The 27753-nt window shown below is 44.9% G+C and overlaps 2 protein-coding genes across 2 annotated transcripts in view; both read right to left on the bottom strand.

Moving 5' to 3' along the window:
- bmpr1aa (bone morphogenetic protein receptor, type IAa) overlaps positions 1–22694 on the bottom strand; it is a gene marked incomplete in the record, with an annotated part of 32725 nt that extends 10031 nt beyond the window's left edge. The window contains 3 exon segments of the mRNA XM_076285889.1: positions 7018–7316; positions 14699–14851; positions 22494–22694. Coding sequence (XP_076142004.1) covers positions 7018–7084 — 67 coding nt within the window.
- Positions 22695–26121: 3427 nt separating this feature from the next.
- Positions 26122–27753, bottom strand: part of ldb3a (LIM domain binding 3a) — a 44537-nt gene continuing 42905 nt past the window's right edge. Inside the window, exons 13-14 of the mRNA XM_076285888.1 lie at positions 27380–27495; positions 26122–27050 (exon numbers count right to left, since the gene is read on the bottom strand). Of these exons, the coding sequence (XP_076142003.1) occupies positions 26961–27050; positions 27380–27495 (206 nt within the window). The 3' untranslated portion in view covers positions 26122–26960. The remainder of the gene's footprint in view (positions 27051–27379; positions 27496–27753) is intronic.

The raw sequence follows: 27753 nt of genomic DNA, 5'->3' as shown, positions 1-27753 counted from the left end.
CGCACCCATCCATAAACTTGCCTCCCTCTCTGGGATCACCAGAGCAAAAAAGTAAGAGTAAAAGTTCTGTTCTGTGTGTGTGTGAGAGAGAGAAAGGTAGAAAAGAGAGAGAGACAGAAAGAGAAAGAGAGAGAGACTACAGGCACTTCCTCTCAAGCATGACATGACTCTAGTCTTTCCAGTTCAGACTTGTCTGTAAAAGCTAATCACCAACAAACCTGCGCTCTGAGAGTCAGTGGTGGCTCAGCACCGTGTGTGCGTTTTATCAGCCACAGCAAGCCTCCCTCCATCACCGCATTCCTTCTCCTGCTCCCTTTATGGCCTGTCGTTCCCTCCCTCCCTCTCTCTATCCCCCTTTCCTTCGCTCTCCTTCCGTCTTCCCTTTCTCTCCGTTTCTCTCTCCTTCACCCGGGGCCTTTCTTGGCGGTGGCCTCCTCGTGATGTTCACTTCCCTGCCCCTTGCTCGAGTCGACTTCGAAATGCTTATTAGCTCGGAAGAGATATGAAAGAGTCCCTCTGTAGAACTCTAGTCGTGTTCTCGCACAGCACAAAGTGGATTAGAGGGTGAACTCTCGGAAAAAATACTTCACTTATGTACGCTCACAAACAAAACAACAGATGAAGTCTCATCTCACATGGGCCGAGTCCTAAAACTTCCTCTTTGATTGGCGTGACAAACTGGGTTACGTGTATTTGGTCTAAAGGAAGCCCTATACATGTATGGCTCTGTAGTAGTACGCTGCCCTAGAAAAAAAAAGCAGTATGGAAAATCACAGATCCTGCACTGAAAAATGCTCCACTTAACTTATCGCTGCCTATCTGAAAACATTATGCTGGCACTTGATACCTATAAGCAGTCTGTGGTCCATTGGTCAACAATCAGAGAGAGGCAGAGGACGGTCCAGAGGTCAGTCGGCGCTGACGGACGCCGATACCAAACACCGGGGAGGGGAGACAAAGCAAACACTCATTTGTTGAGCAAACAGAATGGGGTGGGCAGGGGCTATCTTGCGGCAACACCCTAAGAAAACAGCACCTAATGGCCGTGCGGTGGACGCTGGCGGCGTTGGCGGTGTTGGCGGTGTTAGTGGTGGCCGTGGCGGCAGCTGGGAGGGAGAGCTGTGAAGCAGCGTGCCCTTTGAAGTGCCTGCCGCGCGGGCTCTATCGGGGCCCGGGGAAAAGAGCAGGGAGATTACGCCACTCCACAGTCCCCCCTAATGAAGCCCGGCAACCGCGTCATACTCTCCTGGGAGGGGGCAGACTTGCAGACTCCCTCTCTCTTTCCCTCCCTCTTTATCTCTCGCTCTCTCTCTCTCTCTCTGCTTCTGATCCTTTCTCTCGCCATCTCTGCATCTGCACAACCACCCCCCCCCACACACACACACACACAAACAGAGAGAGAGAGAGAGAGAGAGAGAGAGAGAGAGAGAGAGAGAGAGAGAGAGAGAGAGAGAGAGAGAGAGAGAGAGAGAGAGAGAGAGAGAGAGAGAGAGAGAGAGAGAGAGAGAGAAAATCACTGTGTGTGTGACCTTCAAGACTCCAAAGCAACACGGTGACGAATAGAGGGGGGATTGTGGAAACCGTAACTCAGTTAGAGTTAGGAACGCAGCAGAAAGCGAAAAAGACAGAGCCTCTCTCCCCACCATCCCCACCCCCCTTCCCTTCGCTTCAGTCTTTTATGTTAAGTGACAGGCTAATAAAACACTTCAGTGGTGGCATGGCCACAGGCCCAGAGCAAAAAGGCTGATGATCATAGCAGCGAAGACAAGCCCAGAGGCAGCATGGAAAGTTCCAGAACTGAGAGAAATGGAGGGAGAGTGCGGGAGAGAGAGAGAGAGAGAGGGAGTTGGATCGGGATCAAAAAGGCCAGGCCTCAAATAGAAAGCAGAACGCTGAACGTAGAACTCCCTTTTGCTCCTTCTACCCCCTTCTAGCTCTCTTCCTGTGTTTGGGAATCCTCTCTCACATACTCACACACACACACACACACACACACACACATGTGTGAGGGTTGGGGCTATGAGTGTTCATTTCTCTGTCTCTGTGTGTGTGTGTGTGTGTGTGTGTGTGTGTGAGAGTGAGTGAGTGAGTGTAGGGGGGCTGTCTGTATGCTGTCAGGCTGTTGAGAGATTGAGTGTCTCCATCCAGCCATACTTGTAAAACAGCTCCCGCGTTTTAAAAGAGCCGCATTGTCTGAAGTCTGAAGGCTCTGACAGGGACCTAAAGCAGCATGTGAACTCCTGTCTCCCCGACACAGACTCCAGGGACCCCAGAGTGCAGGCACAGGATGCACTCCCTGTTCCTGCGTCTTCACCTCTCCTTCCTCTTCCTCGCCCCTGGCCGCTCCTCCTCCCTCTCCATTAGGTAGTCACGATTGGTCGAATGTGATGACGGATGAGGCCCAGAACACATCAGACGCAGCAAGCGGTGGCAAAGCACACTCTCTCTCTCTCTCTCTCTTATTTTGCTCTACTTATTTCTTTCTCTCTCTCATTCCCTCCCTTTCTTTCAGTCTCCCTTCTCTGCCTCTGCTTCCCCCCCCCCCCCCCCCATCTCAGTGAGGTTGTGCAGACACATGTGTGCTTAATTCAGCCGCCAGGCGCGGAGGAGACTGAGGTCTGGCAGAGGCGGCCTGTAATGAGCCTCTCTGCTTACAGACAGAGAGAGAGAGAGAGAGAGAGAGAGAGAGGTGGAGAGAGAGACGGAGAGAGAGAGAGAGAGGTGGAGTGAGAGAGAGAGAGAAAGAGAGAGAGAGAGAGAGACGGCCACATGCCAGTCGTTCCCTTAAAGGAGCAGCTCGCCCAGCCTGCTGAGTAGACACAAACACTAAAACACAAGGCTCAGCTCCATCTGTGTGTGAGAACGACAGACATTGAAAGCAGGCCTAGTAGATGACATTGAATAAGTGTGTGTGTGTGTGTGTGTGTGTGTGTGGAGCAGAAATAAGTGTTCTGGGCAACTGAAGCTCCAATGCTGTGAAACCCATTCCACTTATCTCATTTAAAACATAATGCTAGAGTTCTGTTTTCCACTATGCGATCAAGTGAAACGAACAAGTAAAGCTAGACCAAAGCTAATCTAGTGAGAGACAAGCTCCAGCAATCAGAACTGCATTGCACAATGTAACAATTCCAGGCAACGGAGTCGTAGATAACAGAGCACAAATTCAAAGCATCAGGATGGTCTCCGAACACACCATTAGACTACTGTCCTCACAGCTTCTTGTCAACAACGCAGGAAAATGTAATAATGTGGACGTTAAGGGACCGCGTCCCGTCTGAGTGTGCCCACATGTCCAACCCATGACCGACTCTAAAAATAGCCACCTCTTCCGGGCCCCAGACAATGAGAGGATGGTGACTGCGGCGCCAACGAGCAAGAAGTGCGGCTGTTGGGCCAAAGTGACCTTTGCCGGAGTGTCAGCCGGCGGATGGGTTTCAGGAGGGCACGCCGAGGAGCGAAGGCCTGAAATTACACCTCGACCCCGCCAATGATGATGACCAGGCGGAAAAAGAAAAGGGGGAAAGAAAAAATAAAAAAACGCCGGCGGGCAAGCGAGAAAGAAAGATGAACCGTCACCGGACAACTCCTGACTGACAACAAGCAAAAGGAGAGGCAGGGCCACAGACATCCACCGCCCCCCCTCTCCGAGCACTACGTGCATCTCTTCTTTCTGCCGGCTCATCATTGCGAGGCTGGACGACAGAGGACATGACAGCGCGGAGCAGGACCTCGCTGCTACCGACACAGCTTGCGGTCTGTCTGTCGGTAAGGTGAGGATGAGGAAGGTGGGTGATGAGCAGCGATCCTGCAGCTAAATCTGATCTCCGAGCGGGAGCACGTTTGACAACGACTTCTCCTGCGTGAAACACTTTTAATACGTGTGACAACGCATCAATTCCTATCAGTAGGTATCAGTAAGCCAGCGCTGAAAGGAGGAGGAGGCGGCGGCGGTGGCGAGGGGAAAAAAACAAACAGGAATAAGAGACGAAAGTAATCTGGCTTTGTCCTTGAGAGGGCAGAACATCATCGATCTGTCCTGCCTGCCATTCAGTAGCACCACACCCTGGCTTTGTGCAACACACAAGACAGCGGGATAGATCATGTGCATGTTAATATCGATCGTCACTTATGACGGTCAAGTAGCGCCAACAGGAACCACATAGACATGTCTCCATAACGACACACAAGGTCACTGGTGCATAGTGTGTTGGTACCTGTGGAAGTGTTTTGAGGCCCTGTGGAACTGTGTCACCTTCACCGACACAAGCCTGTATGACCATCTAGTCCCATTATTTCCTACTCATTTAGACTGACCATTCAACATCCAACTCTTTTCAAATGTCACTTTTCCGAAAACATTTACAGCCAAATGATCACCACGTTCTTTTACTGCAACGACAACACAGCAAAGCAGTGGAACATTTGGCATTTAATCACAATAACAGAGAGCTAATGTTGCAGAATGCTCTACTACAAACTGGGGCTGAGGATTGGAATGCTCCATGTGCTGTTGTTGAGGTTTAACGTAGGCATGCTAGGGACGTCGGGCATGAGCCTCTCGTCCCAGCCACAAACGGCAGCTCATTATGGCTACACACACACGCACACGGAAAACAACACGTCTTGCACAGACCCATAAAACCAGCATGGGCGTTACGAGCGCGGAATTCTAATTGGCTTTACAACACCTTCTGTGCCACAAAGAGGCTGAGGAAGGTCAACCGCCACAGAGGTGGCACACGAAAACAAAGAATGACTGCCCCCCCCCCCCCCCACCCCACCACTAGTCACGAAAATCCACATAAAACTCCCCTCCCGCACGAACGCCTCTGCTCTCTCTGCCTCTAGCATCTAGCGCCCAATCATTCAGGACATTCCGAGCTCTACGGCTCCTTCTTATCTCCCAAACATAAATCAAAACAAACCAATTACAAGTGACCTTTCCCCACAGCTCTGAGCATCTGAGTATTTCCTGCGAACAATAGAGTGTTTGGAGTGTGAGTGGCCCGCGGCGGCACGGACAGTGCTATACAGGAAATGGTTAATGTGCAGAGGGGGAAGAGAGCGCGGCAACAATCAGTTTAAGAGCTTCCTGAAGTGGGGGTCCCTGTGCGGGTCAGGGTTGCTGCTGCTGCTTCTGCTGTTAGGGACTGGGGCCTTCCGCCTACACACACACACATGCATGCATGCATGCACACACGTACACACACACACACGTATACACAAACACGTATACACACACACACACATACACACACACACACACACACATACACACACACGTACAAACACACACGTACAAACACACACGTACAACCACACACGTCTGCAGGAAAGGGACTGACTTTGTGGTGAACAGTAGCAGGTTATAGCCACCCAGCAGTGTGGAGCTCAATGCTAGTGTGTGATAGAGGGGGTAGTGCAGGGAGATAGCCATGTGTGAAGTTCAGCATTCTTCATTTCGGAATATTTATTTGATACATTTATGATGACTAATATGTTGGTATATAATTTAACATGGCTGCTACATTCTACCTTCATTAATGAGTGTGAAATATCCCAATAGACACCTCCTTTTGCTGTGAAAGGGTCAGCATATCCCTAAACTAAAATTCAATTAAAATCCAGCTGGAAGAGACATCTATTTATGATTACTCAAATATATATTATATAAATATATTAGTGAAGCACTCCTTCTGGCTTTAAGTAAGATGCATATAGATTTGACTGGCCTATATCTGGGAGACGTGAGCTGGCATATTCTGTACTGCTTAAACCTAGGCAACAAACAGTCAAACTGTTTTTGGTCCATACATCACATTACAGTGTTTGCTAATAGAAAAACTGTGTCATGAAGAGGAATATTAACATCATTCTTGGACGCTTTAAAAGGGCATTCATAGAGCATGACTTCCAGAACACAGTGCTGGTAGGTGTTTTATCTGAAGTCTCCTTGGAGTACAGCGTTAACTCCCAAGCCTGTGGCTTTTATCAGGAAATCTCCTGGCACAGGCAGCCCAGTTAGTAAAACGCCAGCCTGTTTTGCCGTTTCAACATTTGCCTGTTCCTCTAAAGGTCTGTTTACGGCCAGGTCTCTGGCACCACAACCTGTTTGGAGTTTACGACCTGTCGGCATGACTCACTGCCCCAGCCCCCTTTGGTTAAGGATGAGCAGAACACAGAGGTATGCAGATGAACTAGACGAGCTGTGGTTAAGGTATGTTACACTGAGACACAGAAGCACTGACTGGGGCACTGCCATGCACACACAAGGGAACGTCGTGTATTTTACCACTATATACCACAAACCACACAATTTGAGCGATAAGACAGAACAGCACGGCGCAAAAGCACCAACTCTACTTGCATGGAGGCAGACATTAGAATTGTCTTCTTTCATCATGCCCCAATCACACAGGCCCCATTTCCAACATTATCTTCAAGAGGTCACATTAAGACAAAAATCCAATGAATGTTTCACCCATTAGCACTTTAACCACCAAGACCACGCTGAATGCCATGAATGTCAATGAGTCCTGCATCAGCGGCTCATTTACACTGATGGGCGCCTACACAGGGGTGGGTGAAGATTGTGATCTCCCCAGAATGGAGACCATCACATCGGGGGGAAAAGCAAACAAAAGGCAATCATCAGGGCACTTTTTACTGACAAAGCCTCGTGTTGCACCTCCTCTTCCCAAGAAGAGTTTAACCAATACAGGCATGGCAGAGATTTACAAGTATGTTACCCAATGGCTTTGTGGCCTTGGAATACTGGTCACATTTCCTTTCAACATCATTATGATCAGAGTAGATAATTAGTGCCTCTGAGTGCATGCCATGATAATTTCCAACAATTTCAATTAAAAGGAACAGGGCCTCAAGGCACTTTCATAGTAACAAACTCCACACTATTCCAGGAACTTGTTGTCCTAGTCCTAACCATAATTGCACATACACACAGACACAACACACACAGAGACACAGACAGACACACACACAGAATACACTTACCTTGAACCCTGAGCACCAACAGCATGCAGACCCCCATTTCAACCAAGCACACAAGAGTCCCGTCCATCGTGACTCAACTTGCGAAATGAGCCAAGCTCGGAAATGGAGTGTTCCTCTCGGCTGCGTGCGTGTCTGCGATCTTGGCTCTTTTGTGTGCAAGTGCAGACCGGGTCCAGGAGAAGGGGCCGTGGACAGGTAGACGGTCAGGGAGGGAAGGGTGGAGGGGAGATCAGGGGCAAAGAGAGCTTCAGAGGTCAGGCTCAGAGCTTCCTTCTCACAGGGTCCACTGGGCCAGTTCGCTACGGAGAGATAGAAGGAGAGGTGAGACTCACAAAAGATCTGTTTGATCAAACAGGGATACAAAACCTACTAGAGGTATGAGTGGAATCACTGCACAATTTTTCACGACAGTGTACAATTAACCTCAGACATCTGTTGCTTCTGCCATCATTTTAATGATGAAAGCCACACATTATGAAAAGATAACATTTTTATTCAAAATAATTGTATCCTTCAGCTTTCACAAACCTCTGTAAGTCATCAAACTTAAATAAAACTGAGAGAAAATCTGCCAATATCATCCTGACCCAGGGCTCGATCCTACAATATAGTGAAATCATGTGATCCGGTCACGTGCGTGCGGGTAATGTTAGGGAAGCGCGTTGCCCCCGGGAGAACCGGACCACATGAAGGCAACCGCTATCGCCCTGGAGGCCCATCTCACTTCCCCAAATACCCTCAAGGCCAACATCCAGGCCCAGATACACACACGCGCGCACACGCGCACACACACACACACATACATACACACACACACACACGCACACACACGGCTAAGACTGGCGAGGAGCTGCCCTGGCGAGGGACCGCTTGCTAAGTCCACCACCATACCCCCCCCGCCCCCCATCTCTATCTCCTCTCTTTAATTTACCGGGCCGTGCATCTTTGCCTTCTAGTTTTTCCCGGGGCCTCGACCCGGCGACCCCTGCCAGGCCCTTGAATGAAGAGGGGGGGGGGCCCAACATGCCCAAATGATTTGTCGGAGGGGATGTTCCGCAATTACCCGCACCGGCCCCAGCCCAGCGTTATTAACGAGATGTGTCTGCTCCCTTGTAGGTCCAAGCCTCCCGCTGCAATTAGCGGCCCTAAGTGGAGCCCGTCGGGGTGGGGAGGGAGGGGGGCAAATTAGTGGCCGAGCAGGCCGGTCTCTTGTCACTTCTGATTTGCCCTGGGGGGACAAAGAGCCCCGACCTGTGGCCTACTTTTCACACATCCCTGACTGGCTAACGAACGAACAAAGCGGCTCTCCTCAAGGCTGGAGGGGACAAGACAGCCAACCAGGCACCTCTGCATAGGGACGAGTGCTGGAACTGTGCGTGCGTGAGTGTGTGTGCAAGTGTGTGTGTGCGCACACACACACACACACACACAAGTGAGTGTGCGAGGGAGGGACAGAAAGATAGATTGTGTGGTGTGTGTGTGTGGAAACGTAATTACTTGTGTGAATGTGTGTGTGCTGCAGTAACTGACCATAGTGGGAGCGTGCGTGTGAGTGTGAACAAGTGTGGGAGTGTGCGTGCGTGCATGTGAATGTGGGGAGTTGGGCAGGAGCTCTGTGTGTGTGTGTGTGTGTGTGTGTGTGTGTGTGTGCTTATGTATGACAATGTGTGAGTATGCATGAGAGAATGTGTGTAAGCATGTGAATGTGAAAGCCATGTTTGATTTGTCTCTGTAGTTCACAAATGCCACGGCTGCATGTGGGGAATGCGAGAGAGTGAGTGTGCGTGTGTGTGTGTGTGTGTGGATAGGGGTGCTGTACATCCTCATTAGTGACATATTATCACGATAAAGAATATATTTCCATCCGTTCATAGGTTGGTGAAGATGGGAGAGCAGCAGTCATTCATGATCAATAGAGCTGCAACTAATAATTGTTTTCATAGTTGGTCAATCTGTCAATTGTTTTTTCAAACAATTATCAATATAGTTGGCGATTAATTTAATAGTTAACAACTAATTGATTCTCTAACTACTAAACTAACCGCTACAACCCTACTGATCACATTTCCATCAGTTAACAGCAGTACAACAGTAAGGATAAAGCTACAAGCTGCACCACAAGGTATAGCAGTCTGAGCCGAATGGACAGGAACACACACACACCTCCTTGTCAGAGCAAACTTGAGGGAGCTGTAGAAAGGCAGCAGTGCCGAGTGTGTTTGACTTGGGCCATTTTCAGACGGCCGGGCGACTTTCACTAGGCTCCACTGGGCTGCTTCTAGCAGCAGGCTCGCTCGTAGGGCATGTCACAACTTGAAGAAAAGACCTTGTGCGTTCTACTGTGTGTGTGTGTTAGTAAAAGAGCGGGTGGTGGCAAGCAGTGGAACAAAACAACAAATAATTTCTCGCCTGTATGCGTGTGCGTGTGTATCTGTCTGGCAGAAGGGTTCACTCTCCTGAGCTACTGACATAGCTCACATATTTCTGTCCAACATTCATTTCCCTGAAGAAAGCCAGGTTAGGTAACTTGCCTTCAGCTCTCTGGACAGACACCCAACCTTAAAGGGGATGTGTGTGGGTGTGTGTGTGAGTGTGAGTGAGTGTGTGTGTGTGTGTGAGATGTGAGAGAGAGAGAGAGAGAGAGAGAGAGAGAGAGAGAGAGCATGGGGGGGAGACTGCAATAAAGCATGGAATTGAAATCTCATACTTCTACATCTTAGTTTTTCAATAAAGAACTCAGGAGCGGTCAGAGAACCTTTAAGAAATAAGCCTCTCTGTGAGCGCAGAGTACTCCCTGGCTCCTTCCATTTCCTTACGTGTGTGGGGGGACTGGGGATGAAAAGACTCTTTGTCTGGTGGAACTGTGGCGCACCTGTATGGTCTACTCAGCCTTAGAATGAGCCTCTCAAGCCTACTACTATTCCACCTCCCACCACCCCCACCCCCCTTGGGAAGAGCCAGTATAGCCTCTCTGAGTGCATGCTAGGGGAAAACTATACCTGGTGGTCCCACACACCACTGAGCCAGCTCAATGTGTCTCAATTACCTGCTCGAGATGTCTGTTGGTCACTACATTAGCCCAGCTCTGTGTAAGTGTCCATGGATCTCTGACCTTTCCCTGTGATTGAAGTGTTTTAGGGGCTGCAGCACTGGCCAGATGGGCGTTTCATTACACCTATGCTGATCCAATGCAGTTTGTGTGTGTGTGTGTGTGTGTGTGTGTGTGTGTGTGTGCGGGGGGGGGGGGGGGGGGGGGTCACAGTCAAGACAGAAAGCAGAAAGAGCCAGAGAAACAGATAGCAGTTTAAAATCTTTAAAAGGCCATTTCATCTTATCAGGAAAATAACAATGCGTGGACACTCAGACCTCAATAAATGCCTATAAATCAGGGGTCTCAAACTCCCGGCCCGTGGGCCAAATCCGGCCCGCGTCCGGCCCAATTCCGGCCCGTAACGTATGTCAAAATAATAATGTAATCCGGCCCTTGAGGGTATTTTTAATTGCGACAAATAATGATACTGATTAAAATGGACGATAGATCCAAGTACGGTGACAAATCCCATTTGTACTCTCCTCCACTATTTGCTAGACATCCAGAGCTTGATTCAAACCCAAAATCGCTGCACAAAGTTTTCAGGAAATACTTGTATTACACGCGAGAAACACGAAGACGTGCATTTGTAATGACGCGGAAGCGATGCAGGTCATAGTTTTGCACAAACTGAAGCATAAATAGGCCTACACCAAATGTTGAAAAACGTTCACGTGTGATGAAGTCTTAGGTAGCCTATGCTATGTTATTCACCTATTCTGATTCTGAAGGAGAATATCCTTTTGGAGATTATTATCGATCGTCTATTGACAGTGATAGTCACGGTGCGTCTGTGAATGGAGGTGCGTCTTTGCGTGTATACGACAGTGTCCACTAAGCATACCATGCTTATTTCGACCCTCTGCCCAACATAGCTTGGAGGTTGCAGTGGTACGTGATGATAGTGTTCGTAATGGACGTGGTACAGACAGCAGGGCTAGTAGAAATAGGGCTCTGAAGAACTACAAAGTCACCCGCGATAGGAACTGATTTGACCAGGATACTTTATTGTAGGCCTTGTGGACTAGTAATAATTTACTATTGTTGGTACACATCAGGTGTTTTCTTGTTAATTTGTTATGTGGGTAATATGTTAAAAAAGATGGCCTTTTGAAATTTTTATATAAAAATCCAATGGTATTGCTTTCTTAAACCTGACGCCTAGTTTGTCAGGTTTTGTAATTTGTATTAATATTTACTTTATCATTATTTTATTTATAAGCTAAGGTTGCTAACACAGGTGTCTAATAATAGATAAAAAGACTTGCACTTTCTGTTTGTAGTTTTGTGTTTGAAAATACAGTTTTTGAAAAAAACATTGCATTTTAGGAAATAGCCGTTGTTTTTTTTGTATTATTCTTTAACACTGACGTGGCCCTCCAATCAGATGACATTGGCAGAAGTGGCCCCCCGCTCATTTGAGTTTGAGACCCCTGCTATAAATGCCTTCAGTGTGAAATTGACTTAACGTTTACTTGAGAGTTTTACACACTGAGGACCTGCTTGTATTACAACCTCAAAACCTAGCTCCATTTTTTTGCGGGGGGGGGCGGGGGTACCCTCAGCGCTCAAGATGAAGTGGACAAGAAGCAGTGGAGAACTGCCATCATGAAACTCAGAGTGCAACACTCCTCCTTAGAGCTAATCAAGCACCTCACTCGCTGACATTCTGGACCTGTGCACTGACTGAATAGTGTGGTCTGTCGTTTGTCTCTCTCTCCCTCCCTCTGTGTCTCTCTCTCTCTTTCTTTCTTTCTCTCCTTCTCTCTATCTCTCCCTCTCTCTCTCTCTCTCTCTTTCTCTCTGCCTTGGCCAGGATCCCTGCACCCCTCCTCCCCTCCCTGCCTCCCTGCCTCCTGGGGCCCCTCCTTGCAGGCAGGGTTCTCCGTGCTGCAGGCTGCCTTCCTCTGGTGTCGGCTCCCTGCCCGACATGCCTTTCAAGGCCTGCTAGACTGCAGGGCAGACTTTCTGGCTCCACTGCCATTGTTTGCTTGGCTGCTTTGCGCCTCATCCCGGGAGTGGATTAGCATAAGAATACTGAGGCACACTGTGCACCCCATCTGCAATACCCCCCCCCCCCAACACACACACACACACACACACACACACACACACACACACACACTCCTGCCATCTCCCCCCCCCCTCCACCCCCTCTGTCTCTCTCTCACTCTCTCTCTCTCCATCCTCTCTTATCCCTGGCCTTCTTCTTATCCTTCCTAACTCTTCCATCTCTCTCTGAGCCAAAATCAATCAGTGTCAGGAGTCGCTCTGTTCCTTGCGGATGGCCAAGTAGAGCCTTTAAGACCAAGGCAGGGGAGTATGTGAGCATGTGTCTGCGGGGGGTTTGGGGGCGGTGGGGGGGGGGGGGACGGGTAGTAGTGGTGGGGTAGATGGAGCCAGCATGCCGGGTGAGGAACAAAAGTTAATTTGTGGAACACTTGGGTGCAACGCGAGCTCCTCAAGCCAGGAGAAAAAAAATGGGATTGAAAACAGCAACAGCAAACCAAGACATAAATGCTGGCACCATGGTGTGAATCTTTAAAACGGCAAATTAAGACTGTTACCATGCAAGATATATGACAATAAGGCAAAGAAACTGCCTCTCTTGGGTGGCTTCTTTCCAGAAAGGGTAAATCCGATATCAAAACCACACGGTTTACACACAGATCCACCCCATGTTGGCACCCTATCCTCTGCTTAAACACCACAGCTGGGCTTCTTCTGGACTTGTGTGAAACAACACCACAGCACAGCGATGGTGAAGAGCCTGACTGGTCACTATATATAGCCCCTCCGCAATCCTCTGGTATTAGTTTGATCTTGATATCGGCTGGGGGGCCACGTGCTGTGCTTTTGGGCGTGTTTCACTTGCTGGAGCCAACGATCACTTTGGAGCTGCGCTCCCGGATCCAGCAATTACACTTCAAATGCACGGGGCCTTCTCGCCTGTCTGCGCGCCACAACTACTGCACAAACAAACGTGTCGCCTTTTATCTCTGATAACGAAACATGCCCATATCTACAATCTACAAAGATTGCAGTTGTATAAATCAGAACTGTTCATTACAATGCGAGCCAAATGAAAAGTAACTAAGCTCCATTTATACCGACGCATGAACTGCTTTACCACACAAACAACAAATTAGCGTTAGCTTTGATCTCATGTCACAAAACATGCTTATATCTACGATTCACAGAAGAGGAGACTGCAGTTGAATTCGAATCAGAGCTATTCATTACTTTCCATTACACACTAGGTCAGAAGTAAGCTGACTTTACGCTGACTCATGAACAGCTCTGTTTAAAAGTCCACGTCAGGAGGTGACTGGGTTCTGCGTGTCCTGTAGTCTGATGAAGGTGACTTTCCACACGCACTCTGTGAGCAGGCCAAGTGGAAGGGAAGGTCGTGAAGGAAGACCCAGAGACAGAGGGAGGCAGCAGGGGTGCAGAGGCCAGGCAGTGTGGCCTGTGTGGGGCTACTGCCAGAGACTGGCGCCGGTGAACGCCGCCACTGGCCCTTCACGGAGGCTGCCCGGGAGCCGGGGTTATCCCTCTTGTTTAATACATCAGGCCACGCTAATGCAGTCAGCAGTAAACACAGAAATACACACATATACACTCAGGCCTATGCCCTCCCCCAGTCATATACACACAGACGCAAACTCACACACATTTTCACCCCCCCCCACACACACACACACACAAGCATATGCTCACCCCATCCCGCTCATACAGGTCACAAACATGCCTCTTCAACCACAGTAAACGTGTTCACAAACTGATTACTACAGGAGCTCCTGTGGACTGTAACCCACTGGGAACATTTGAAGAGTTTGGTTCCAAAAATGCTATATCCTCCATTTTAATGAAATTTCAGAAATCATTTTTTAAATGTGGTTTTCCAAGTAACGTTAATGTCAGTGGAACTGTTATTGGATTATTGTTATTTGATTTATTTTTAGTCAATCAAAACAACACAACAGCAATTTTTGTTGATATTACCCTGAAATACACAATTAAATAACATGACTTATTATTGTTTTCAAAAACGGAGCGTTTTGGAACCAAACTCTTAATTTACACATTAGGGACAGATCGCCATTAGAGATCAGTGTGCATGTAAACTCAGTGTAATACTGTTCACTGTTGGCATAGCTTACAGTAGCTGACGAGTCAGTCTATGGGTGGTCACTAGGAGTCAAGACTTCAATGTTTCATACAATTCCATTTTAATATAGTTTCCTCTAGTCAATGTTACTGCCCTCCTTGCCAAGTTCCATGTATTTTTGTTTAATGCACAATTTATTTTATCATATACACAAGATAAGGACGGAAAAGTCCAGGGCTCAAGTTTGGAGCCAGACACAGTCAAAAAACATAGCAACAGAACAGTTAGCAGAACAAAGAAGTGAATATGTGTTTACTATACACTAATAACAAATCCATCAACCATAAGAGGTGTTTACTTTTTCAAATGAAGTTTGATCGAAAAGAATTCTAGTGATGCATCAATATTACATCTCTGTCATCTCTAAGACTCCAATGTAGCTACTGCTCCGGGCTTTGCCAGTGCCTGTGCCACCTCACCTGATTGGTTGATCCATGTTGTTGAGGCATGATGGGTCTTTCTCAGTTGGCCGTGGGAGGTCCTGCTGAGATGTAGAATGCTGGTGGTCTGATGGTGACTGTCTTGCTCAGCTAGTCACCATGGGTACTTCAGCACAGGTGTGAGGGGGGAACCTGTAACAATGAATAGGAGTTAATATCCACAGTTAACCCCCAATCAAATGACACTTCTCCCTTCTGTGCGCATGATAAAACATTGTGTTGATTGGCTGGCATTGTTTATGGCTCTGTCTGAGGCACCATGTTCGTTTCTCGTTTACAGACCCAGGGTTCTGTACGAACCACAGAGGACCGTGAAGAGGACCGTTAGGAGCAACTAGCTGACCAAAAAATTGCGGAGTACTCCATGAAGGGTATTATATAGAAAAGCATTACTGACTGCATTAAATCTGACCAAGCCATAATTGGTAACTGAACGAACAGGCCAAGTACACTAATGCAGGACTGGAAGGGGTAATCATTTCAGACTGTGCTGTGCTGTGCTGCACTGCGCTACTCTGTGCTGGGACATGAGTGCATTATGGATCGGGCATGTGCCCCGGTGACCTGTAGCTCCTCACAGAGAGGTATTAGGTGGCCACCGGCTCCGACGGCCAGACAGACCGTCACCACGACAGGGGAGCGGGGCAACTGAGCATCCAGAGAGAGAGAGAGAGAGAGAGCAAGAGAGAAAAAGAGAGAGAGAGCAGGAGAGAAAGAGGGAGAGAAATAGAAGGAAAAAAGACAAGTCCAGAGAAGGCAAGAGAGGGATGTAACACAACTCGTTCAGAGTAACAATTTAAACTTCAACTAGGAATAGAAAGAGCTGAAAGAGATGCAGTTGTCCCTGTTGGTGTGAGCGTCCATTTGGCTCAGAAGGTGTCTGAGGCCAAAAGGTCACACTTGCACCCACACGATGAGCTGTCTGAAGCATCAGAAAAAAACAAAGGTCTAACAGACACCCGAGAGAGCCCTCAACCGCAGCTGAACAAGTTAGAAAACACATCTGTCTGTCTGCCCACACAGAGGAGAAGACGACAGAACACCTCCGGGCCAGACGAGGATTAAGACACAGTCCCAGTCTAAATTGCATTTCCCCTGAGGATTCCTCATTAAACACAGGGCTCCTCTTGATCCCAACTAAGACCATGTTATAAACAGTTTGACACCATAACCAGCTTCTCCCCCATCTCCTCAGCTCTGCCAGGCAGCTCTCAGGTTAAGAGACATGCAGCTGACGTGGGATGATCCTACCTGCATAAGACTCTCCGGGAAGGACAGATGCTTAATTGAAAACACATTTAGGTAGAATCAAAGGGAACAAACCCACTGTATCAACAATGTAAGCCTAGAAGTTAATTTTAGTACAAGAGCGAGTTGGCGTTCGCTTCAACTAAATAATTAAAATAATGTGTATATTAAGTTTGAAATGTTTGAATATCTCCATATTAGTAAAAAATCCATATCATGCATGGCAACCAATCAGAGATGCTCCCACCCTGTATGCACGTCTCCTGCGAGCACAGGACTGCAGTAAGTGGAACAGCATGACCTGGCTCCAGCCCAGGACCTCCTGACAGCTGGTGTACCACCACCCAGAAGAACCAGAGGCCCTGCCTACTACTGCACTGGATAGGTAACTTAAAGGAAATCAATGAACGACGCACCGTCTTTCTGATTTGAGTTCTGATCAAGACGTCCTTCAAAGAGGGTCATTTCCTTTGACCTCACTGCCACAGATTTCCTCTTGATGTAGATAACATCTACTGTCGAATCACAGCGGAGATGAAACTGAATGCACTCATCCTTCATTGACCCCAATGCAGATTGAGTCAGTTGTAGTCTCTGCACACTACTGCACTCTAAAGGGCAATGGGAAAGCCCAACAGAGCAATAGGAGGAGTCAAGGTCTTTGTCTCAGAGACACATGACAGGTTGACAGTGGATGGGACAGTGCTGCTTTTCAATTATCCAGTCAGGTGAAGCATTTGAAGTCCTTATGTTGCCCATATTGTAGAACCTCTAGCCAGAAGTTATTTCTGTGTTCACAACTAGACTGCCATTAGGTTGCCACATTAAATCTAACTATTACTTTGCAGGGTGATCACATAGCCTAACTTTTCTGAAGTTAAAGTGATACTAGTCTACCTACATTGTGTGTTTGACCTTCATGGGTGCTTAGAATCTAAACCAAAGGACAGATTGCTTAACAATGTCTCTAAGTCACTGGCTGACTATAGCTCCACTTACATGAATACAGAAGCATACACTTTCCAAGACATCAATGGGGCCCCTACATTGACGGTAGAGGTTGCCACATGAACCATTACTTTTATCATCATCTCATGTCACTAGGTCCTACTAGACACTGGAGAGAAAGACAGATAAAGGCACACAATGAGTGTCATCTTTATCAGCACTGATCCAGGCCACACTGTGATTTCAAAACCACTACAATGCTGTCATGGGAAACAGACAACATGGTGTGGAAACACTTCCAGGGTTTTATTAGCAGTGTTAGCCATGCAACATAAATGTAAATTTACTGTCCATCTGATGAAAGACAAATCTGTGAGCTAGTGACCTGATGAACATTCAGTTTAATGCCACGGCTTCCTGGTCATCTTAATTCTGAGTAAATGTAGGCTACGGGCTACTACTTTAAATGCTGGAAACAGGAATGAGAAATGCCTGCAACGTATGCTCACAATGCGATTCAATTCTAAGGACAAATGCTGACAATGAAACAAATTTCACCGATTCATAACATGAGAATGACAGCCATGAAAATAATGCAGTCAGTATGAAAACCCCAATGTGCTGCTGGTGAATGGCAGTGCAAACCTACATACAACTGCAACTGCAACTACAACTGCAGGCGCCAATGTGGCAGCAAATCCTATGAGCTATTTTTAACCGTCTCAGAGCAGAAATACTGCGGTCATGGGAGCACTATGAAGGTGGTGTGCAAAAGCTGAAAGATGGAATTGACATTTGACACAGCAATCATTCGAGTCAAGAGCTGATGGAAAGTTGGATGACACACACACACACGAAAACAAGAGCTCTGTAAACAATGGTTTCACAAAAAACGTCATACAAAAGGTTGGTGGAAGAGAGACATCATCATCACCACCACCACTATGCAAGACAACCCCTTGGTTAATCAAAGTCAACAGCAGGAAACTGAAGGAGAAGAAATAATGTTTTGAGTAAGCAACAAAAGCGTGCCTGAATGTGTGCGCAGGGCCCAACAGGAAATGACTGACGAGCGTGAGTAGATTCCATCGCAGGGGTTCATGCCACGGCTTCCAGGAAGGACCAATAGAGGCTGTTTAAGGACCCTAAGGAGTTCAGCACTTTAGTCCCATATGAAAATAAACAAATCTGTCTTTCGTAAACATTAAAGGTAACCTGCATAATCACCATTGGTAGATCAATTGATACAGCATGCAGCCCCAATAACTCCCTAGTCCTTCTGAGCTTATCATTAGTTATTATTATAACAACAGTGATTAAAATAGCATGTCGTCTGTGGGTGGGCCATCTGAGGCAGAGTGATGGCAAGCTCACAAAATCAAATATGTATGGTTTTGACTCAATGTGTGTGTGTGTGTGTGTGTGTGTGTGTGTGTGTGTGTGTGTGTGTGTGTGTGTGTGTGTGTGTGTGTGTGTTAGCCTTAACAGCAGCAGCCAATAAGAGGCATTTGGTCTCTGGAGCACTGGTACTGAAATAAGTCCATGCCAACAGCACTGTGAATTAAGCCCAATTCTGCCTTACCTTTAGCCTAATGATGACACACAGACCTCTAGTCCCACACACAATGAAAGATCAGTCTACGCGGTCTGCTACCCTGACTAGTGAAATTGCAACTGGAAAAAACGGGGGCGGGGGCAATATGGCTCGTCTGAAATAGAAATGCATGGGAGGACGACAGAGAGGTAAAGGCGATCTGTAAGCAATCTGTCCGCCATCAGTTCTATGACGGCAAAACCATTGAGTCATAACCACAAACAGTTTTGAAGAATTCCTGGTATTTTCACTAAAATTTAATTTCCATGAACAAACCGTTTACTATGTTAGTAAACATGATCAAACATGCAACACCACCAAGAGCCATCAAACCAGGCCAATCATCTGACCAGAGAGAAATAACCAAGCCAATAAGGAGACACCACAACCAAAATAATACAATTAACTGCAGCAGAATACACAAAGTTCTCACAACATTATCTGATGCAGAACTTAACCACCCCCCCCCCCGCTACAAAACAACTGTGTACAATCAATGGCATTTTTCATGCAAAAATCAACAATCTTAAAATATTTCCGTAGTCTTGACAATGAGGCTAGAGTTGCACTCTGTTGTTTTTTCAGGTGTCAAATGTTCCAACTCTTCAGGAATGTTATCACTTCATGTGCCGCCTTCAGCAGAGATAGGCCTGCTACTACTATAGAGAAGAAAAACAAACAGGGAGCAGAGTAACCTGATCCTCCCCAAACACACTTATAAAAATAAATGAAAAGAGAAGGAAAAACAATGCCGAGACTACCTGAGACTCCCTCAAAGGCCCCCACAAACTCCCGTTCTCCAAGAAGGGGGGGAAAAAAATCATTCCGCATTCCCTTTCTCAGCGTCTGGGGCCCTCTGTCTGCATTAGTCCTTCGGCTGCCATTCTGAATTATTCACTGGGAGAGAGGTGAGTGTATTTAAAGCAGGATCAATACCATTAAAGAACAGAGCTTTCTTGATAAAGGCTCTTTGCCCCCGGGCTCGGCTGCTGCAACCCAGCTCTCCCATTACCCCGGCCCGGCCCATCTGATACCAGACTTATGAGGCTGTTTGGAGTTCAAATGGACAACAAAACACACCAGATCACTCTCACTTACACCGCCCCCCTCACTCCATTCCCTTTCTCTCCAGCTTTCATTCGGACTTCTTTTCATTCTCTCATTCAGTCTCTCTCTCTTTTTCTCTCAGTCTCCCCTCCATTCCCTACGCTTACCTTTGGCAAGCCCCTGTGTAAATTTCTCATGATTACAGGTTACATTTCCACTAGAGTATTTCTCTGTTTTATGTGCTCAGAGGGGCTGGGGTCTAGGTGGATGTATGAGGGGAGGGAATGTTTTCCTCTCTTTCTCCGCCATCCTGTCTCCAGGCCATGAGTGGGGGGGGGGGGCTTGGGGGGCTGACTTATGGAAGGCCTGGCTGAGGAACGCACTGGGATGTGAAATCCGATCCACAGAGCCCCTCTCCCGCTCTCTTTCCCTCCCTCTCTCTACAACCACCTTCCTCCCCACTGTCACCTCGCCAGAGTGTATTGGAGTCTCCAAAAGCAATCTGATCCCGCTGACCCACCCCCCCCCCCCCCTGCCCCAATACCTCTCTATGGCTGCCGCTGAGATTGAAACACACACGCTCAGACAACTATGGGGCAACTCAAACAGACCAAAAAGTGACAGACACTTTACCACAACCACAGAGAGGGGTAATTTGAAAAGACAACAGCTTGAATTATTTCATCAGTGTCTTTATGCATGTGGTCAACATGTGGTTGCAGTGTATGGAAAACTGTAGGTGAGTACCGTCAGGAAAGGTATGCCTCTCATATGGCTGATGGTGTTTGTGAACTGACAACCATTGCAACAATTATTGGGAAGTTAATTGAGAATTCAAACAAAGTACTCGCAATAAAACAAAACAAAAAACAGCAATGTCTTCTGATACTGTCTCTAGGCTAAGTAATGATCTGTGGTAATCTCCAGGCATACACACAATCTCCTGGCAAACCCCAAATATACCTGCCTGGCAGTACTCACAGGTCCCTTCCCCATTAAGTATATCAACAAGCAGACCCCCCCCCCCCCACACACACACTATCCCTCCTGCTACCAAACTGAAATAGGCACATACCAAAACACCACACACCATCCATTAGCCACCTTTAATGGGAAACTACAGACATAAGCCCCGTAACTTTAAACAGAGGAAAATATAAAATGCTGACTGGCAATTCCAGTCATGACTCTAGCACCAAGTCTTTCCCCAGGAGAAAGGGAGCCCTGGTCAGTCCGTGTTTAATCAAGAGAGAGTGAGGTCTATCAGGGCACATAATGTGCAGCAGGAGCGGAGAGGGGTAGCTTTGACACTCTGTTTATTTAGATTTCTCTCGCATATGCATCTAACCTACCTCTTCCACATTCCGATTGCCTGTGATCCCACAGTCTGGCTTGCGCCCCCCCCCCCCCCTTTTCTCTCTGTCTTTAACAGAGCAACGCAGTGCCTCGGGTAAGCTGTGGAATGCACAGCTGTTCAGCATATGTATAATGCAACCCTTTATAATTATTTTTTTCTCCAGAAAAAGATAACTCCAGCCGTTTCCCAGACCATGACTTTCCTCTCAACTGCGTCTCTCCTCTCCTCGTTCAACCAGAGTTTCACAGGCTCTGCTTACATCTGTTTTTTGACCTCCCCATGTTCCAGACCCGAGAAATGCCCGCAGCATGGGAAGGTGAAGAAAGAAAGAGGAGGCAGACAGAGAGAAAGAAAGAACGTGAGGTAGCCTAGTGAACAACTACGACTCAAGCTACAAAACGCTGCACACATCAAATGCACTTTACAAAGGGAAAATACATACAATAGGAAAATATATATATATATTTTTTTATCTAAAATACGATATGACATGTATCTAAAAGGTATCAAAATATCACGTGTGGTCTCAGTCGTAGCGCTGGCAATGGGGGACAACTAACAGCCTACATCAGAGACACTTTACACTGAAAACGTTTATGATAAAACAAACTGAATAAAATACAAGGTAACGTTAAATGGTAGAAAACGGAGTTGAAGACAACTCAAGCTTTATGTCGTTACACTTAAACAGCGTAAATGCAACCTGCCGAACTTATGCATCATAAACCTGAACAGTTTCACAAAAATTTTAGTCGAATCCCTTACTTATCTTCGTTGAACTAACAAAATGGCTATGGCCAATGTTCACGAGACACAACCAAGCTAGCTGCTAGTTCTGTTCAATTGCAACAAATTACTTTCAGATTGGTAAGGTAACAAGGTAACATCAAGTTACTACATCAGTGCAATAAAGTTGCCATTTCAAAATACGGAAATGCAAATCAGTTCCTTAAATTACACCTATGAAATAATTTGTTGACAAGGAAGTCGTCATAACACTGTCCTCGATCATTTGCTAACTTTAGTGAAACAAAATAGTTTAGGGACATTATCATGAACTGCCGAGCGTTTCCTGTTGCTAAAATCTTAGCCACCAGCACAGTACTATGGCTCACTACAAGTACCAAGCATAGACTGTAAAAGGTACCAAACGTCATTTGTACTGAGAGCAATACATTGGAAGTTTTGCCCGCTAGCTCAAGCTAAAATAAGCAGCTATCTAGTTAACGTTAGACCACCAACAAATGATACCTTGGGTTATTATCCTAACAGGCAGATGTAGATCACGTATTTGCTAAGTTAACGTTAACGTTCATGTTAAAACAGCCATAAAGATGTAACGTTACGATGCGGGACGCAAATGGCCCCTTAACGTTACCTACCTAACAAAAATAATATCACCAAATTGTTCAGGTTAAGTAGCAAGATGAAAATACCTAACGTTAACGTTACAGAAGTAGGCTAACCAGCGCAACAAACTTTTGCCCCGATGGCACAGCATTTACGGTTAGCTCGATTAGCTTTGAAGCTATCCTAGCTAGCTAGCAAAGCAGACAAGGTAGGCGAGCACTTTCACTTACTTATCAATAACTGACCACTGTATTGATATAAAATCCTCAAACAGCGTGGAGAGAATCACGACAGACGTGGCTGATAGCTTCCTTCTACAGATAACCCAGTTTAGAAATGCTTTCTCAGTTCTGAAGCGCTTCTGTTGTAAATGGACAGACTCGTACCGTCTCTGTTTCGTGAGCCAGCCTTCCAATCACTGCAAATTTCCAAGTGAGACGAGTGAGTCCAAATGCTGTCGGAGCACTCGCTACTATTGACTTAAGCCACCAGTAACACCCCCTAGCGACAGTGAACCAAACAACTTTTAGTTGGTGGCTGAGTTTAGGTGGCCCTCCACTAGGTTTGACGCACATAGAAGGATGACAAGAACCATTCCTGATAAGTGTGGTGGAGGTTATGTTGTCAAGTCAAGTCAAGTCAAGTCACATTTATTTAGAGCACACTTAAACGCAATATAATTGACCCAAGGTGCTCACAGAAATAAAATAATTATAGTAATAAAAACAAAAATAAGTAACAAATAAAATAAATTAAAATACAAAAAAAGAATAGTTATTATAATGATAAACTGATTATGACTGTAGATAAAAGGAGATATGGTTACTAAAACTACTAGGCCTACTACTATAGGCCTAGAGCAAAATGTACAGTGAAGTTAAAGGTGAAAAAATTAAAAGGGCTTCAAAAAAATTAAAAGGTAGCCTACCCTTATTTGAGGCCTAGGCTATTTTCAGTGTGATTTTACTATTAAGCTCATAGTAAGGGTCATCTGTTATACTAGGCTATATAGTTGTCAAGACAGTATAGGCTACCCATATCTGGGAAAGTATGATGTGATCATGTAATAATAATACTGTATAGCCTAATACAAAATACTAAAATATTTCTATAGTTATTTTTTGTAAGGGGTTACAGCTGACACACCTTCATCACTGTGTGAAGTGAAACCTGACTAGAAGAGAACACTGACTAGACTTGCACAATAATCCTCTCTTGAGCCATCGCTGACTGGACGTGAAAGTTGCAGAATACCATTCTAAAAGCAGATTGAGAACTTACGCACTGCCTTCCCTATCCGCCCTTCCTCTCCTGTAGAATTTGATCATTTGATCAGTGCTCTTTTCTATGTTGAACTAGGGTAGTGCTTAAATTAGCTACTAGAGAGTCTCAGGAGAAGACAAAGAGCGGTTTTATTGGCAAAGGGAGACTTTATTGATTATTGAAAACAGGGGTGCCCATAATTGGCAGGTGATTTTGTTTAATTTAAGCAATATGTGTTTGAGTGGGATTGTTAAGGATATACCCATGTCTGTGGTTTGGCCATAGGCCCACTCATTGTTGTATAAGAATATTTGATTCTTTATGACAAATAAAGAAAAAAATCAGAAAAAATGCTTCCCTTTAAGGTTGGGTTTTTCCTCATTATTTGCATTGTGAAATTAAGATAAATACTTTTATTCATTTTTATGAATCATATAGATCATTTTTATTATACTTTTTACTGAACTTTATCAGGGGTGGCAATACATGTGGAGGGAACTAGGTTGTGTAAGAATGATCACAAACATAGAGTAGTCTGTGTATTCATAAACATACATTTTATTATTTGCTCAAGGTGAAGCTTCAAGCCAAACATTCAAATTCGCACATTGGCGAGCATATAGATATTTTCATAACTTTCATGGAAAACCTTAAATGATCTGATGCACTTTGCGTCATGTTCTAAATAACTTTATCACTATGTCCAACACATAGTTAAAAAAAACATCATGGCCAAAGAGTAACCTATCAAAGACATGCTTCAGCCAGACCTCCAGTCATAAAAAGGTATCACCAGATTTGTCCTGACATTGAATCCAAAGCAATCAGTTAACAAAATGTAGAAGTATTTGAAAGCAATATATTTTTATTCTGGTGGTCAGTAAATATAGGCAACACAAAGTTTGTGGTATTAAAAGAAAAACAACATGCATACATTTAATGTTTTTAACCTTTTCAGCTACAAGAGGATGGACATTCTTCGGTTTCCCTCTATAAATAAATAAAACTGTTGTAATAGGTTAAACACTATACTGTATCTTCTTCTTGGTTAATCCCTCATTGACTTGCTTAGCACCTAGAGGAAAAGGCCAGCAAAAGCACCATAAAGCCACAAGCATATCATTTCTGCCCATTCGCAGCATTAAAGGAGCCAATCTTTGATGTCAGACTGTGTGACTGCGAGGTCCTCTTTGCTTTACATCTCAAAATAGTGTTCAATGGAAAATAAAGATAGTGGTATTAGCCTCCTACCTCAAATACAAAGACAACGGAAAATCCTACACAAACATATCAAGCAGACATGTTAAGGACATAACTACCTAAAGTCAAGGCCATATTGCATCATTTCTGAAACTGCTTTAAAAAATCTTAAATAAGCAAATAAATTATTATTAAGAGACGTATTTTTTTTTCAATGCCAAAAACAATCAAATAATCTCTTCATTATATGTTTCATAAACAACTCCTCAACTTCATCACTCAAAACCCTACGCACAAACAGTCCTAATGACACAACTGAAAGAAAAACAAGTAGGCTGTGACACATGAAGGACCCACCAGAGGCCACATTTAAAGGGCAAAAATCAGGGCCATTTATACTTTCAGACACTGATACAACCAGCTATGCCAAGATATGAGATACATGGCAAATGTTTGCACATGTGTTCTGAGTGAAGGGAGTCTATACCTTGGGAAAAAATGCTAGTTGTAATGGAATGAATGAGATACAGAAAGTTCAGAATGGATGAGATACAGAAAGTTCTAAAGATGAATTATGATAGTATATTTTTACAGTCTCCAGAGAAATATGGTAGTAAAAATATACTATCAATTACAGGGAATGGTTTGTGAAATGAGCAAGAGATACTTGGATGATGCAGATGCAGAAAACTGTGATGGGACTAGATCTTTGTTTGATTTCCTTTTGGTGGAAAATTAAAATAAAACCTTATAAAACCTTAGACATTCAAATGGCACAGTGATGTGGTCCGTCAAAAGCCTGTTCTAAGATGACGTTATTTATTAGCCTAACAGTTTTATATCAAGAAATACTGAACATGACATTTCAAGACTCACCCTTTTTACAAATTTCTTCAATGTATTTTAAGAGCTCACATTTCAGTAACCTGCATCGCTTGAAAAATTACTCTTTATAACCCAGCCTCACCAAACCCATCATATTTGTGATAACCATGTCTTTCATCCTGCTTTTACAAAATAATCAAGTCCTCACTTTCCCTACAAAATGTTTAAAAGTCCAAGTGTAAACTATGTCGATGCACTATTTCAGTACAGACTAAGATGGATAAACAACACACTGGAAAGTTCATTCACACTTAGCTGTTACAAATATTCAGTAGTTCATATAGATTCAAGCTACCACTGAATTCTTTACATGGGAAAAACAACAATGTGATATTACCACGAAAACAGTGTTATAAACTGTGTAATTAATATCCACAGCTTTGTTCCACCCCTATGGTAGAAAACTTTATAATGATGGCCAATAACTTCACATCATTTGTATTACTATTCATTTGTAGTTTAATTCTATCATTAGTCAGATGAAAACACTTGATCACAACCAAGGCGGTGTCCTCCGTTATATTTAATTTAAAAGACAAATTATTTCTCCAGAATTTGTACACACACTCACACAAGCTAATCTACTGGCACAAACATGTTAATACTGATTCATACACACACACACAGTCGCATACAATCATAAGTACTTCACACAAAGTACATGTTGATATATAAAATGGGTTAACCTGTATGAACACTGTACTTGTACCTGTACGTGTATAGCGTTTTAGTAAACAGCGAGTGTGACCGATAAATACATTGGTCTGAAATTCACCCTTTACGTTAACACAGAATAAAACATGGCAATTTTAGTATAAATCCAATTGTAATATGTATTCAGGTCCTACATGAAGGCACATAAAATGCATAGAAAAGTATTTTGGCTTTGGGAACTGTTCCCTTGTGTCTATTTGTTGTTTCTGGTAAGATAAAAAATGAAGGCCAAAAAATATATACAGGAGGTGCAGCTCTTATGTATAGTAAAGAAAGCTGATCAAGTGAATGCTTAAATCTTCAAACAAACCACACCATGTTTTCCGTCTAGTCATAAATGGCCATGGTTAAGTAACAAAGTCGGGGCTTTGTGATTTAGTGTCAGTAGAGAAGCACAATCATATATTAGTTCTGAAATAAATAAATTGTTTAACCAGTGGGACACTTATGGCTTAACATTTAACAATCATACTTTTCATGGTACTACCACATTAGAATCGCAATCATCATTTTAAGTCAAATGGGATGTTTGACTGACACTGATGGTTCTGTTTGAAATGTGCTTTGCCAGTACATAGTAATAACATATGGCACGTAACATTATTGCCCATGCCTTTGATTCAACTCAGGGGCATCTACACATTTATGGCATGAGCATGCTTCTTGCACAGAGGCTTGTCCTTCTTGGAGTAGAATGGCTGGCCCTCCAAGTTGATATTGCACACCTGAGTGAGACAGAGCAAAAAGCAGAGGGGGAATCGCTTTTTTAATGGATGTCTGTAATGTCTTATAAAGAAAGGCAGTAAAATGCTGACTAAATGAATGTCTTGTGTGCTAAAGTTACGTCATGGAAAGCTGTCAATGTCATCGGCATGCATTTCTGCTTGAAGAGCGAAGTCAGCATCCCTACCCCCACCCACCAGTCTGTGTTTCAACCTCCCACTACGATCCCCGGATCGTATGTTTGGATTCCCCATGGAATCATGAATTTTTCACAAGCAATAAACACCCAGATTTCTGTCTGGGGATGGCTGTTGCTGAGTCTCCATCTTACCGCACAAACAAAGCAAGTGTCATGCCAGGTATGACCAAGAGCTTCGATGAACTTGTCCCCGGCCTCCACAGGGAAGTCACAGCCATGGCACTTAGTGCTGAAAAGGGCAATGTAATCTGCAAACCAGCACACAAAGCAATATAAAGTTGACAATTTAACAAAACCACGTTCATTTCAAACCCAAACTTCTTACAGGTGCTCTGTTATTGAATCTGTTCTGAAGCTGTTCTTTTTGTAAGCCATGGTTTTCTGAAGCTAAATCAACATTGAGAGATTATGTTTATGTTGGCATTTATAAATAAAGCACACATTATTTTTTCGCTGAGAAATGTAGCACAGGTAATCTCTGTGAAAGAGCAAACAGAGGGATCGGT

The sequence above is a fragment of the Alosa pseudoharengus genome, unplaced genomic scaffold (assembly GCF_046254945.1).
Source record: "Alosa pseudoharengus isolate Yale_2024_CS ecotype anadromous, Long Island Sound unplaced genomic scaffold, YU_APseudo_1.1 YU_APseudo_1.1_scf_15, whole genome shotgun sequence".
NCBI classification, from domain to species: Eukaryota; Metazoa; Chordata; class Actinopteri; order Clupeiformes; family Clupeidae; genus Alosa; species Alosa pseudoharengus.
Note: the sequence above shows the minus strand (reverse complement) of the source record. Positions and strands in the feature narration are given on the sequence as shown.